Below are 14,240 nucleotides of genomic sequence, written 5' to 3' on the forward strand. Positions count from 1 at the left end.
TGACAGTCACCACGGGCATGGCAAGAGACCCTCACCACTCCCCCACTGGAAATACGCTTACAAGAGACTGGATCCTTCCAAAGGAGAAGGAAACTCCAACCAGGAGTCTGGTTGTGTCCCAGTCCCAGACCTCCAGCCAGGTAAGCAACGGCCTCCAGAAGTGACCCCGTGTGATTGCCCCCAGTGCTGTCCCTCAGAACCCACCTGCATGCCAGGCGGAGGCGGGTCCCTCCGGACCAGCATGGTGAGCTCCTGGGCGTTGGAGAGCAGCGCGTTCACCGCTTCCTGGTGGGTGGCGTGGCGCAGGTCGATGCCGTTCACCTCCAGGATCCTGTCCCCGACGCGGAGCCCGCTGCGCGACGCCAGCCCCCGGGGAATGACCTGCAGAGAACCGTCAGCACAACTGGAGAAGGGAATTCCATCTTTCCTTGGAGATATGACTGTGGCCCTGGGCGTCCTCCCACACCCTCCAGGCCTGTTCTGACTCCTCTCTCTGCAGCCAAAGTTCCCCAAGAGGTGACATATCTGTGAACACTGGCAAAGAATGAAGTGGGATTTGCTTTGAACTGTCATTCCGTATGTTATTCTCAGATTCCCAATTTTACCTGAACCAAACCTGTTCCAGCTTTGCCATTTTTTTGTCCATGACTGTAACCAAGACTGACAGCACCAGTACAACTCCAGCCCTCACCCAGTGCTCTCCTCTCACCCAGGGGATCTTGAGAGCTACAGAGGGACTAACCATGGCACCAAACCTCTGTTTCTGGTAAAACAAAGGAGTCAGCAAGGAAAGGCTGATATCTGTGAGCATGTGGGCAAGCAGGGATGGTGGGAAAAAGTTAGTTTGGCTTTGGGAAGAGCAAATCCTGCTCCACTGACCTGCTGAAGTGCTGCAAGAGGAACAATGGGCACGTGAAGGAAGGGATCTGGCAGGCATCACTTCTCGAATTCCAAATAGCCCTTAACAGGGTCTGAACCTTGACTCCCAGCCACAGGTGTTAGAGGAGACAGATTCGGCATCTCCATGGGACAAGAGATGTTGGGAAGCAGAAAGGGCTGGGCAGGGATGTCCTCTCCAGCATCCCTAATCCAAGGAGCATGGATGTGCAGGACTGTGAGGGAATGGCTTACAGCCAGTGACTGGCCTGTGTGCTGTCCCTGAATGGCATCAGCTGATGTCACCACTGGAACGGAACTGGGGTCGAAGGGCATTGGCCTGAGTGCAGCAGAGCAGTTCTGGGTGTCCCTGCACTCACACACTCATCCCACCAGTGATGACTGACTTTCTGCAATGCCAGCATTTTCCCACGACTCACTAAAGCCAAGAGGAGCTCAGCAATTTCAGAAGCTAACTGGGATCCCTCCAAAGAGTTTGGCAGAGATTACACAGGTTTGAGGCTTTTATGTGCCCTGAGGTGGCTCCAGCAGCAGCAGCACATCCAGGTACAACCCTTCACACATCCCCCTCCCATCCCTTTATTTCATAAATCCATCCTATACTTCTGGACTTGCATCAAAACCTTTCACCTTAACCCCAATAATCCAACAGCTCAGGGCTGGGCGGCTCTCCTGGGTCTCTACCTTGGAGATGAAGACCCCTGGCTCATGAATCCCAAAGGGATGGCTGGAATGGTCACTGCCTCCGACGATGCTGAGGCCCAGGGGACCACCCGCTTTCACCAGATGAATCTCCTTGAGGGAACAAGAAAAAGAGTCAAAGGGAATGAAGGATAGCACATACAGACCTCAAACATTAAAAAACATGGAATCAGGGGTGTTTTGACAGGTGAACACCCGCAAGACAAGTTTCCCCATGTGGGACAGTGCAGCCTGGAGAAGAGCTGGAAGGGGCTCCAAGAGAGCTGGAGAGGGACTTTGGACAAGGACCTGGAGTGACAGGACAAGGGGGAATGGCTTCACACAGAGAGAAGGCAGGGTAAGATGGGATACTGGGGAGAAATCCTTCCCTATAAGGGTGGGGAGGCCCTGGCACAGGTTGCCCAGAGAAGCTGTGGCTGCCCCATCCCTGTGGAAGTGTTCAAGGCCAGGTTGGATAGGGCTTGGAGCAACCTGGGCTAGTGGAAGGTGTCCCTGCCCATGGCAAGGGGTGCAAACGGATGGGCTTTCAGGTCCCTTGCACCCCAAGCTTTTCTATGATGACTCCTCCACGCCCCGAGAAGCCAGTGGGCCAACCCCCATCCCAACACCACTTTTCAAATGAAACCCGCTCGGGCTTGCAGTGTCCCGTATCCCCAGGCCCAGCTCACCTCGATGGGGTACTGATCCTCCAGCCCTTTGGCGAGGTGGTTCCTCTGCGGCGCGGGCGTCTCCTCGGGCGGGCTGTCCCCGGGGCCGGGGGGCGGCGGGGGGGAGTGCATGCGCACGCGGGGCGCGCCGGGCGAGGCTCCCTCGCCGGGCTGCTCCGAGCCCTCTCTCTCTACCAGCAGCACGATGGTGGGGGAGGCCGCGGTAAGCAGCGCTACGGCCTGATCATGCCTGGCTTCTGTCATGTCTACCCCATTGATCTAGAACAACCCGCAAACTCGGCGTCAGACCATCGCCCGGCACTTCCCGGCGTTCCGGCGCTCGGCCAAGCCCCCGAGGGACCCCATCCTGCTGGAACACGGCCCTGGCTCAAAGGCCTGTGCCCCTAAGCACCCTCTAACTCACCCTGCTCCCTCCTACCTGGCACGGGGACGTAGGTGCCTGCTCATCCCTGCCGGATCCCAATCCCCTTCCTAGACAGCTTTCCTGCCCCTTTCCACCTTCCCTATGCACATGGTGCCCTGCAGCACCACTGATGCTCCAGGGACCCCACGGGCCACGTGTGATGCTCCACCTCCTGCACCCCCACAAACCCAGCTGGGCCTGGGCTTTGCTGCAGCTCACCCAGGAGAACACCCAACACTCCCTGGCCTTCCATTCCAGCTTCCCACTGGGACAAGAGGCTGCAGTAAAGGAACGGGGCCAAACACCTCAACATGGGAGAAGCCAAACCAGCGATTTTCAGCCACGATGCCACAAAACATCGATGTGCTGGGGCACCTGCTGCATTGTCACCGGGCCACCTGACCTTATCAGCCACCCAAAGCCCAGACACAGGCACTGAAGGCTGACTGGACCTGTCACTGGTCACCCAGCCACTGGTGGCCACCTGTGCTGGGCAAGGTCATGGCAGCCTGGGGGAGATGATAGCTCTAAGGCATTAAAAGTGACCCCAGGTACAGTGAGACCAGGAAGCACTGAGAGCCTTTCCTACAAAATTAAAACAGCTTCCCATGAAACTCAAAGGACCAGAGGGATGCAACTGTTCTCCACAAATGTATGAGAGGCAGAAAACCAAGAGCCAAGCTGGAAGAACGCTGCCCAAAGGACAAAACTTGCCAGGAGAAAGTTGAAGCAGAAAATTAAAAGGTTTCTAGTCATTAGGTTCTGGAAAAGCTTTCCAAAATGAACGAGGACATGAAACCAGCAGCTGCCAAGATGGGGTTTGATTAGCTCATGAAATAACGTGACTGTAATAGCCACAGCAACTGGGCTTTGTAGCCCAATTCCTCACAGCCTGATTCCCAAATATCGTTACTCCCCAGCTCCTTCCCAGAGAGCAGTTCCTGCACTGAGCTGACACACACGGTCTGACAGGGTTTTGTCCAGAACCCCAAAGACACTCCCAGCACTCACCCGACAGGCCCTGTCCCCACCCACAGCCACAGGAGCTGCTCCCACTGTGACAGGGAAGGAGAACCACAAGCAGTCCTGTGCTGTGCTGGAAAATCTGAGCCCCAGGTGTCACCTCTGCTGAGGGGACTGTCCTCAGGGGACACCTCTGGCACCAACCAGAAGGATGTGAAGGCAGCAGCTGGCACACGCTCGTGGGAAGAGGAAGGATAAAAAGGACCTGGGTGGTGGCTGCTGAGCACAGGAGACAAGGCAGCAAGCAGGAAAGGTAATAAATTAACCATAAAGGTGCACAGACCTTAATGGAATGCAAGTAGCAGAGACAGGGCTTGAACACTCCTGGATGGACCATGGAAGGAATCACCCACGTTAGAGAAGTGTAACCAAACTTGGCAACCCATCCAGAGAGGTAGTGGAGATTATGAAAGGTTATCTCAGCACAGCTCTTGTGGAAAGGGCCAACTGGCTGCAGGAAGCTTTAAGGTGGGTTGTGGGAACGTGCATCACTTATTATGGAATGTTTTCCAAAAGGGAAAGGGGACTGGTCCAGGATGAAAGAGGAGGAACTAGCACAGGGAAATGCCGAGGGTGGAGAACAAGAGGCTGCTGGTCGGTGTCGCTGTGGCCAAGCCCTGGGCCTGCTCACCACATCTGCTCTGCCCTCTCCCCACATTCTGTATTTACTGTGCCACTTCATGCTCTTCTGGGTACGTGTGTGAGAGCTACTGGTAAAATTCAAGCTGGACTAGCCAGCAAGCAGGAATCCAAAAGGTGGTGAGAGCCAAGAGCTGGTCCAGAAGCTGGATGAAAGGCTCAGAGTCTGACCAAAGAGCCCCAAAGACCTCAATGCTTAGGCTGCAGGCTGGAGACCTACAGACATGAGCATTTCCCTGAGAGAGGAGGGAATGTGTGCCCATTCCACCAGCAAACCCGATGAGCTGGCAGGCAGGACCTGGGGGAAGCTGGCTGTTGTTCCTGCCCCGTGAGGACTCCCTGTGCTCAGCTGTGCACCTGTAAGGGCACTGCCCCCCTTCCTGCTTGTGTGAATCTGGGGCCAGCTGTGTCTGCAGTGTGTTCCACCTTTGGAATCTGCACTTACCCCTGCTGATGGCTGGACCTGGGAGCAGGGAAAGTGGCAGCCATGTGCCCAGAAGAGTGGGAAGGGAGGATCCCTTGGGTCCTCAAATGGTTAACAAAGGTGACACGCAGGAGAGACTCGGCCTTTGGGTTCTATTACCAGATCAAGGCCCAACAAAATAACTGAATTGGAACAAGATGACCTTTAAGATCCCTTCCAACCCAAGCCTTGCTCTGACTCTGTGACTCTACAGTGATACTCCACAGACAGACCTGCTCCAGCATCACCCGCTCTTGATTTCTCACATCCCCTCTGCTATTTTCCTGTCCTGACATGATGAGAGTGGTCAAAGGGGGTCAGACCAGAAGGGCTCAGCGGTACCTCCCTAGAACAGGGATCAGGGCACAGGACTCCCAGAGTCAGAGGTGTATTGTGTGACAGCCCTTGATGCACTTCACCCAGTAATTCTGCATTACCTGGCAATGCTGGAGCCCTCCCAGCCTTTAGGCAGCTCATTTTCCATGGCCTTTATCTAGCTAGAAAGCAAGGCCAGCCATGCAGCACAGCTTTCTGAGTGTCCAAGAGGAAGGGACAGCATCTCTGTCCTCTCCCTGCTCCACACACTTCTCTGTGTGCCAGGAAATTATATTATTCTGACAAATCTCTCAGGGATCAAACTGCCTCATCAGGACTCCACATGTCACCTACCACTGTCCTAAATCTCCCCAGAATCAGTTTTCTTTAATCTACTCCCAGTCCCATCCAAAAACACCAGATGTCCCAAGTGACTGCTCCCAATTCTGCACCTTCCCTGCTAGATTCCCAACCCACAACTCCAACTCTCTGACATTGCCCCCAGCAGCTCCCTGCCCCATGTCTTCCCCCACCAAAAGGACTCCCAAGAGACATGGGAACATGGGGAAGTTGGGGAGTGAGTGTCACTCACTGGGGAATTTTGGGGGGTGTTAACTCGGAGAGGAGACCTGGGCTGGGCTCTTCATCCATGTGCTCAAAGCTCCCTTAGGAAAGTCAAAGGAGCAATTCTGGTCCTTCCCCTGCAGAAGGGTCCAGGAGGGTTTAGAGCACAGGGGAAGAGCAGGATGCTGTGCTGTATTTGTTTTCCTAAGAAAAGAAGAATCCTTGACAAAGTGAGAGCTGAGGCCATGCCCAGGAGACCACGGCTTTGGAAATAGGCCCTGCCTGTGGGACCCATGAGCCCAGTACCTAGCGAGGGCCCTCCCCTTCCCCATGCAGGTACAGGGAACACACGCAGCCTGCACCCACACCCCAGGAATCACCGCAGCCTGGAGCCTTTCCAACAAAAATGGGCACCCACTGCTTCAAAAGGGTGCGGAAAGCAGGCTCGGAAGTTGCGGGAATAGTCCGGTGAGTGTTCTCCTGGAAAGCAGTAACCTGCTCCTGCATTAATCAGAGCTGAGCACAGGACCTGAACTGCAGCTGGTGCTCAGCACCAAACCTGTATGGCCACATTCACCTGGTACAGGTACCGAGGGGACCCCACGGGGGTGTTGGGACTAATGACAGCAAGGCCTCAGCCACACCAAAATCCAGCACAGGCCCCAAGCCTTCTAAGCCCTGAGCCCACACAACCTGCTTGGAATTCTCTGCAGGCTATTACTAGGGAATTAGATCTGCTTTTCCTACAAAGCTGCCCACAGATATAAATAGAGCTGGTGAAGGGGGGTGGAGACAGGTTTGACTTTTGACTCTGAGATTTTCTCTCTTCTTGCCACAGATAGAGCAAACCAACCCCAAATGCTGGGCCTAAGTCCTGCCTCTGTACCAGGAGCATTAAAACACAAACAAACCCAAAATAATTTAGCCTATGTGGCACCGATCAGGATCAGGGCTTGATTTTAAGAGGAGTGGGGAGCTCTAGCAGGAAGGGAGTGATGCTGTACCAGTTGAAGTCTCCTGCCAAGACACTAATGTGGGACCTGGCCCTGAGTTCCACTGAAACGTGCCCAAGCAAATACAACACAGCCCCAGCCCAGGGATAGAGCAGACAGAAGCCAGCACTGACGAGGCTGTATCAGTGTTTACTCACGCCAGCGCTGTGGTAACACGTGCTCTTACCACAGCAGCTGGGCCAGAAACCCACCACCAGCACCAGGATGCAGGAGCTTTCCCTCGGAGGCAGCATGCGAGCGTGGGAAGAGGGTCGGGAGGCTCAGGAGAGGCTCCCTGGAGGAGGGGAGCGAGGGACAGCAGGCAGAGACACGAGGTTAGAGCAGCGAGACCCGCACGGACAGGATGAGAAACGGGCCAGAGCTGTGAGTGAAGCAGGGAAGCACCGAGCTCCCCCTGCCCTGCTCCACAGCACCCTCGGGCAGACGCCTCTGCTCCGGCTCACGGGTCACGCTGACCCCACTGTGCCCAAAAAGGCTCTATCCCTTCTACTCGCCAAGGCAGAGCCCCCTCGGGCTGTCCCCCAAGCTCTGGAGGGACACCAGGCTGGGGCAGTGCTGCCATGTCACCTCTCTCCATGCCGTCCCTGGGGGAAGCACTCACACAGCCTTTGGGGAAAGGGGAGGTGTAACTGCACCCACCAACTGTCATGGACCGGGTAAAACCACCCACGTTAAATGCTCCCCCAAAAGGCTCAGGAGCTGAAAAAAGGCCTCCCAAAATCCAGCTTCAGTGCCAGAGAAGCAGCTCCTGCATGAGAGAGGGCACGGAGCTGAGTCAGCCCCTTCCCTGCACACCCACTCACCGAGATGACCCGGTCTCCGATGTGCAGGATTCCGTCCCGGTGGGCTGCACCACCCTCTGCGATCCGGGAGATGAAGATCCCCTGCAGCACAGTCAGGAGGGTCAGAGCAGCCTGGGCTTCCTCTTCACCTGGGCCTGGCTCTCCAGACCCGTTCCTGGGTGCCAGGCAGGTCCCAGCCCTCTCCCCTCCACAGACCCTTCCCCTGCCCTGGTGCTTCCCGTTTGTTCTCCACTCCACACAAACTCTCTGCTCCCAGAGCCACTGTCAGAAAAACCTTCCCGTGGCCCAGAGCCTGGAATATGTGCCAAGAGGGCAGCAGCAGGATTAGATGTCACTGGCAGAGATCGGAAGCCCCAGTCCCCCTCCTTCTCTAAAAAAAGAGGGAGAGGGACTTTGGACAAGGGCCTGGAGTGACAGAACAAGAGGGAATGGCTTCACACTGACAGAGGGCAGGGTTAGATGGGATACTGGGAAGATATTCCTCCCTATGAGGATAGTGAGGTCCTGGCACAGGTTGCCCAGAGAAGCTGTGGCTGCTCCACTCCTGGAAGTGTCCAAGGCCAGGTTGGATGGGGCTCAGAGCAAGCTGGGATAGTGGAAGGTGTCCCCACCCACGGCAGGGAGGCGGAACGAGGTGAGCTTTTAGGTCCCTTCCCACCCAATCCATTCTGGGATTCCATGATTCCCTGACATCCCTGGCTCTCAGAGTCCAACTGGCCCACCAGCCCAGGGCCAATGCTGCATACCCAGGGGTGAGGAAGACTCAGGGATGCCAGGGGATCAGGACTGACCGTGTCCCCAGCCCGGTAGGGAGTGGAGCCCTTGCCGCCGGCGATGCTGAAGCCCAGGCCCTTCTCGTTGCGCATGAGGCAGGTGGAATATCTCTCGGTGGCAGGGGCTCCCTCGGGGCGCTCGGGGAAGCGCAGCCCCCCGCGCCGCTCCCGGGGGCTGTAGTCATCCTCGGGGCGCAGCGGAGTGACGGTGATGGCGTTCTCCGGCTCCACCATCCGCTCCCGCAGCACCGTCATGGACACGGAGCTTCCCGAGCCTCGCAGCGCTTCCACGGCCACGTGATGCTCAGCACAGTGCAGGGACACGCCGTTCACCTGGGCACAGAGCAGGGACAGCCCTCACCTCACACACAGCTCCAGCCTCAGCCCCTGCAGAGCTGGGCTGGCACCCTGTTCCCACAGGTGTGCCCGCACCTCCAAGGAGCTTCCCGACACTCCCACAGCACCTGCTGCCCGTCCAAGGCCAGGGCAGCCCAGTAAAATCCCTTTCAGAGGAATGCTTCCCTCACAGGGAGCTCCAACTTCCCTACACCTGTATGAACCCTGCAGGCAACAAGCTCCTAGAAAAACACACCCACCCAGGACCATCTCCACCAATAAAACTCAGTACAACTCAGGTCGACACAACTTCTTGTTCGCCTTCCTCACACCCTGCTCCCACCCCAAAACACGCAGAGCTGTCAATGTGACAGTCCCTTGGTGTGGGAAGGGCCATGGAGCAGATCTGGAGTGTGGCACGTACAGGGGAACCAGAGGATCAGGCCCAGCCAGCCCGGGGTTGTGATAGGTAGGTTCTGCCTGACCAACCTGATCTCCTTCTATGACCAGGTGACCCACTCAGTGGGTGAGGGAAAGGCTGTGGATGTGTCTGTCTGGACTTTGGCAAAGCTTTTGATGCCGTGTCCCACAACATTCTCCTGAGAAACTGGCTGCTCGTGAGCCAGCGTGTGCCCAGGTGGGCAAGAAAACCAATGACATCTGGCCTGTACCAGCCACAGTGTGACCACAGGCCCAGGACAGTTCTTGTCCCCCTGTGCTGGCACTGCCGAGGCATCTCCAACCCTGGGTCAGTTTGGGCCCCTCACAAAAAGAAGGACACTGAGGGGCTGGAGCGTGTCCAGGAAAGAGAACAGAGCTGGGGCAGGGACTGGAGCACCAGGAGCAGCTGAGGGAGCTGGGGGAGCTCAGCCTGGAGAAAAGGAGGCTCGGGGGGGCCTTAGAGCCCCTTCCAGTACTTAACAGGGCTCCAAGAGAGGTGGAGGGGATCTTTGGACATGGGCCTGGCGCGACAGATGATGGGGGAATGGCTTCCCACTGAAAGAGGGCAGGGTTAGGTGGGATATTAGGAAGGAATTCTTCCCTGTGAGGGTGGTGAGGCACTGGAATAGGTTACCCAGAGAAGCTGCCTGTGGCCACCCCATCCCTGGAAGTGTCCAAGGCCAGGTTGGGCATGGCTTGGAGCAACCTGGTCTAGTGGAAGGTTTCCCTAGGCATGGCAGGGGGTGGAACTGGGTGGGCTTTAAGGTCCCTTCCCACCCAAACCATTCCATGATTCCACGATTCTATGAAGACAGACATGGCTCCCTGAGTAAGAAGTTATTCCACAGGGTCAACTTTTGCCCCTCCCAGGTGTGCAGAGCTCAGCCCACTGGAGATATGTTTTTTCCCACCTGCATCACACAACACTTCAGAGCTGGAAATGCAGGAGTTGTTCTGTCCTTATAAAGCAGTAAAAAATTCACGGTAACATTAATTAATCAACTATGAGCCAGAGGAATTCGGTTTTACCCTTGCACAGCTCCTGATGCTTAATTTGGCCTAAAACCTGTGTGATGCACATCTTCTCCCTCCACTCCAAGTCATCTGGAACCATTTGCTTTGTCACAGGAGCCAGGCCCTTACCTCCAGAAGCTTGTCCCCAACACGGACCCCTGCGCGAGCCGCAGGACCCTCTTCGGACACACGGGAAATAAAGATGCCCTGGAAACAAAACCACCTGTTAGAGGTCGAGCCCATTCCTCAATCCTCTGAAGTGCAGAGACCCCTCCAACCCCTCAGCTCCAGGGAGAGGGTCAGTCCCTGGCCAGTCCTGGCATGTCCCCCCCTGACGTGGGGACATAGCAGTCACATCACCACCTTCAGGAGCTGGGAAAAGGGGACAGAAACCCACTGCAGGGCTACCCCCAGGTGACACAGGGGATAGAACTTCCCCCCAGGTGACACAGAGGACAGAGACCCTATGGCAGGGCTACCCCAAGGTGACACAGGAGAACAGGGAATGACATGTTAACCCTTTTCCAGCGGGACCAGAACACGACCCAGCTGATACACTAGGTGTGGAACAACCCTGTACTCTTTGCCCTGTGAGTCCCATGCCTCAGGACACAGGTGGGAAGGAACCTGCTGCTCCCACGGCCGCTCCAGGTCGGACCAACCAGTCCCACCAGCTTCCTGCTGTGGGGGGATCCAGGGCTGCTCCCACCTGGCCCCGACACATATGGACACCCAACCTCCAGCTACAGAGAACCGGTCCCCGAAAGCAGGTGCCTCACCAGTGACACAGCTCAGGTCTTACCTCATCGTCCCCCTTATAGGGGGTGGAGCCCTTGCCCCCCGCGATGCTGATGCCCAGCCCCCCCGTCTGCCGCACGATGGTCAGTGTCAGCTGCAAGCAGAAGGGACAGTGGTTACGGGTCAGTGCGGAGCAGGGAGCGGCCACAACACCTCCAAGAGCAAGGGACGACTTTTAAAAGGATAAATAATAACCCCGAGTGGTCTGCTTGCACACTGGGTCAGCCATGGAACCTGTGCGTGAGCCGTGGCACCTCTGGGTGAGCCGTGGCACCTCTGGGTGAGTTGTGGCACCTCTGGGTGAGCCGTGGCACCTCTGGGTGAGTTGTGGCACCTCTGGGTGAGCCGTGGCACCTCTGGGTGAGCCGCGGCACCTCTGGGTGAGTTGTGGCACCTCTGGGTGAGCCGTGGCACCCGTGTCTCAGAGGCACCACTGTCACAACACATGAAACACAAACCCCTTGCTGTGGCTGAGTCCTGACCCAACAGTCAGTTTGCCCACAGTGGACACATCGGAAGGACATTCCACCACAGAGCAAACTGGGCAGCCTTGGGCTGGGACTGGATCACAGAACCAGCTGGTTCACATCACAGCCCGGCTCTACCACAGGGCTCCCTTTAGGTGTAATTCCATGTGCCACTGGGGGATTCCAGGTCACCCCGGTGTAGTGTGCAGTGACAAGGAGGGCACTTGGTCCAGAATACTCTGAATGGATACTTGGCTTTGCCGTATCGATGGAAATCAACACATGACTCCAAAAAACCCATCTGCTCTGTCCAGCGGGCTCCTTCCTCTGCCCTCCTCTGCCCCGCTGCTCAGGATCGCAGCTGAGCAATCCAGAAGTCTCTTCTCCTTCCTGCCTCCCACCTCTACATACCCAATTATGTGCATTGCCAATAGCTGGTCAAACTTGACCTGAAGCTGCTTCTATTCAGGACACCAGCATGAACCATTCACATTGCCATAGTCATGAGAAGGAAGACAGGGAGCACGTGGTAGGATACAGGAAAAGGAACAGGACAGACAGGACTCTCTCAGGGTCAAGGACCAAGGAGCTGGTAAGAGATAGAAACATGCACAGACTCCTGGTGAGAATCAAATTTGCTGTCCTCCAGATGTCACCTCTCTGGAAACAAGGCCCAGGATGGAGAGCAGCTGCTGCAGAGGAGTCGAGTGTCAGTGTCAGCTTCACGTGGCCACAGCGTGGGCAGCAAAGGGAGCAGGAGACTTGCCTTCCTTAACCCCTCCCTTCCAACCCCCCCTCACCTCTACAATGATAGAAGCAAAAGCCTGAGGAGCTTCACATTCTGCTATGTTTAAACCAAAAACCAAACCAAAAACCCACTGAAGGAAGCAAGAACCAAACTGAGGTGTGCCCTGCCAGTTCCTCGGGCACCCAGTCAACAGCACAGCAGAATGCTCTGGGATCTTCCTATGGAAATCCCCAATTCCAGACCCACTGCCAGTCTGTCATCTCCAGTGCAAGACCCAGAGACTGGGTGAATACTGGAAGACAAGGATTATCAAGGTGAGACATAAATGGGGTAGTGACGAGACAGCACTGTGTGTCCTCGACAGCCCAACTCAAACCAGCTCCAGACCAGACAAACGCTTCTTACGTGACAAAGCCTTTTAGGAACTAATGACAAAATCCACATTTTTCCTTCCAGACTCACTGGATTTCAGAAATGCTCTAAAGACTCACATTTGTGTTGTTCAAGGAGCACTCAGAAAACTCCCTCAGGTACATGGTGGGATTTTGGGATTGTCCTGTGCAGGGCCAGGAGCTGGACTTGATGACCCTGGTGGTAAGGAGATTCTGTGATTCTGTATTTAACACAAAAACTTCTGCAGACGATGGAAAACCAGGCAAGAATTACAGAATAGTCTAATAGCAGGATCCTGGTATTTCCCAGGAAGACAGCTGATGGTTCTCCTTAGTGCCTGAATCCGTGGGACAGGATCGTGACTTCTGATGAGGACTGAGGACTGTACAATGTCACTGGTCACAGAAAGTCACTTCCAGCTGCACGGGAAGCTGACTGTGTAAACTGCCTGAAAGATAAACCACAAACTCCCTGATTTCACACATTCAGGAAACCAGACCAAAAACATGGGGAAACCTGTCAGAAAAGCCAACTGGCCCGAGGGGGAAGAACCTTCTGTCCATCTGTGTATACTGAAAAGCAAAACACCAAGCAGGAACCAGACTTGTTAAAGACACTGAGAAACAGCAGCTTCAATTGGCTTCAAGTGGATGTAAATATATTTAGGCTGGAAAGAAGATTTCAAACTCCCCAGGCAAACCAGTTTTACCACAGAACCAGTGTGGTGAGGAACCGAACTGGTGGATATTTGTCTGAACTATGCAAAGAGTAACTGATGTGAATATGAACCTGAGCAGGAAGGTCTTGGATCCAGCAGCCTATAATGGCCCTTCACATTACAGGCCAGTCTGCTTCTTGCACTGAACCCAGAAGTTATTTGTTCTCCAAAGCTCCTCTGTCCTAAGGCTGCTCCACACCTGCCTGGACTGCCACGATATTGGACTGACCCTGGAGCCACAACACAGAGCTACCCCCCAACAGGGACAGCTCAGCTCCCTCTCTGCCATCGCTCTTTCCTGGGCATTTTCCTCCTTGTGTATTTTTCCCCCAGAGCTAGGGATCCACCCACAGCCCATCTCAGAGGTAACAACTGATCTGTGCTGCTCCCCACCAAAACTTGCTGCAGAAAGGACAAACCTTCATGAAGTGGGCAGCAAACCCTGAGTTCCTTGTTCCCCCAGACAGACAAGGTCCAGCCCTTCATGGAAAAATGCTGCTGTGAGAGAAGTGGGCAAATTGCAAAAGCTGCCACGACAGCCTCGAGCCGCCATCCCTCGCTGAGCTCCCACTGGGAACCCATTCACCAAAGGCACCAAACATGATCCAGGAAGCATTTCCACCTCCTCCCCTCAGTCCTGCCTGTGCCTCTCCAAGGACACATCAAGCAAGGACTGGGGCCACCTCAACCCAGTTTGCATCCAGTTTTTAGTACAGCTGTCCTTTATCACGGAATCATGGAATGGTTTGTGTGGGAAGGGACCAAAAACCAAACCACCTAGTCCCACCCTCTGCCATGGGCAGGGATGCCTTCCAGCAGACCTGGTTGCTCCAAGCCTCGCCCAACCTGCCCTCAAATGCTTCCAGAGATGGGGCAGCCCCAGCTTCTCTGTGAATGGATTCACTTGATCCTGCAAGATTTCCCACCTTTCAGGGAATAACTATACACCGCTCTGGAGGCACCAGAAGTGCTGCACAACTGGACAGACTCACTTTCCAGTAGCAGCCAGGGACACCTGGGCATTGCCCAACAGACCTGGGACAGTCCGAATTCACTGCTGTG

At 55.4% G+C, this 14,240-nt stretch overlaps 1 protein-coding gene across 18 annotated transcripts in view; it reads right to left on the reverse strand.

Moving 5' to 3' along the window:
* The window catches only part of SCRIB (scribble planar cell polarity protein), a 104,244-nt gene that overhangs the window by 43,190 nt on the left and 46,814 nt on the right, over positions 1 to 14,240 (reverse strand). For all 18 annotated transcript variants that reach the window (XM_027717176.2, XM_027717175.2, XM_027717172.2 and 15 more), the window contains exons 17-23: positions 10,857 to 10,946; positions 10,184 to 10,261; positions 8,282 to 8,596; positions 7,491 to 7,571; positions 2,268 to 2,525; positions 1,582 to 1,692; positions 205 to 381 (exon numbers count right to left, since the gene is read on the reverse strand). In XM_027717176.2, the coding sequence (XP_027572977.1) occupies positions 205 to 381; positions 1,582 to 1,692; positions 2,268 to 2,525; positions 7,491 to 7,571; positions 8,282 to 8,596; positions 10,184 to 10,261; positions 10,857 to 10,946 (1,110 nt within the window). The remainder of the gene's footprint in view (positions 1 to 204; positions 382 to 1,581; positions 1,693 to 2,267; positions 2,526 to 7,490; positions 7,572 to 8,281; positions 8,597 to 10,183; positions 10,262 to 10,856; positions 10,947 to 14,240) is intronic.

This window comes from Pipra filicauda, unplaced genomic scaffold (genome assembly GCF_003945595.2).
Source record: "Pipra filicauda isolate LSUMZ 115617 unplaced genomic scaffold, ASM394559v2 scaffold619_size212394_pilon, whole genome shotgun sequence".
Taxonomy (NCBI): Eukaryota; Metazoa; Chordata; class Aves; order Passeriformes; family Pipridae; genus Pipra; species Pipra filicauda.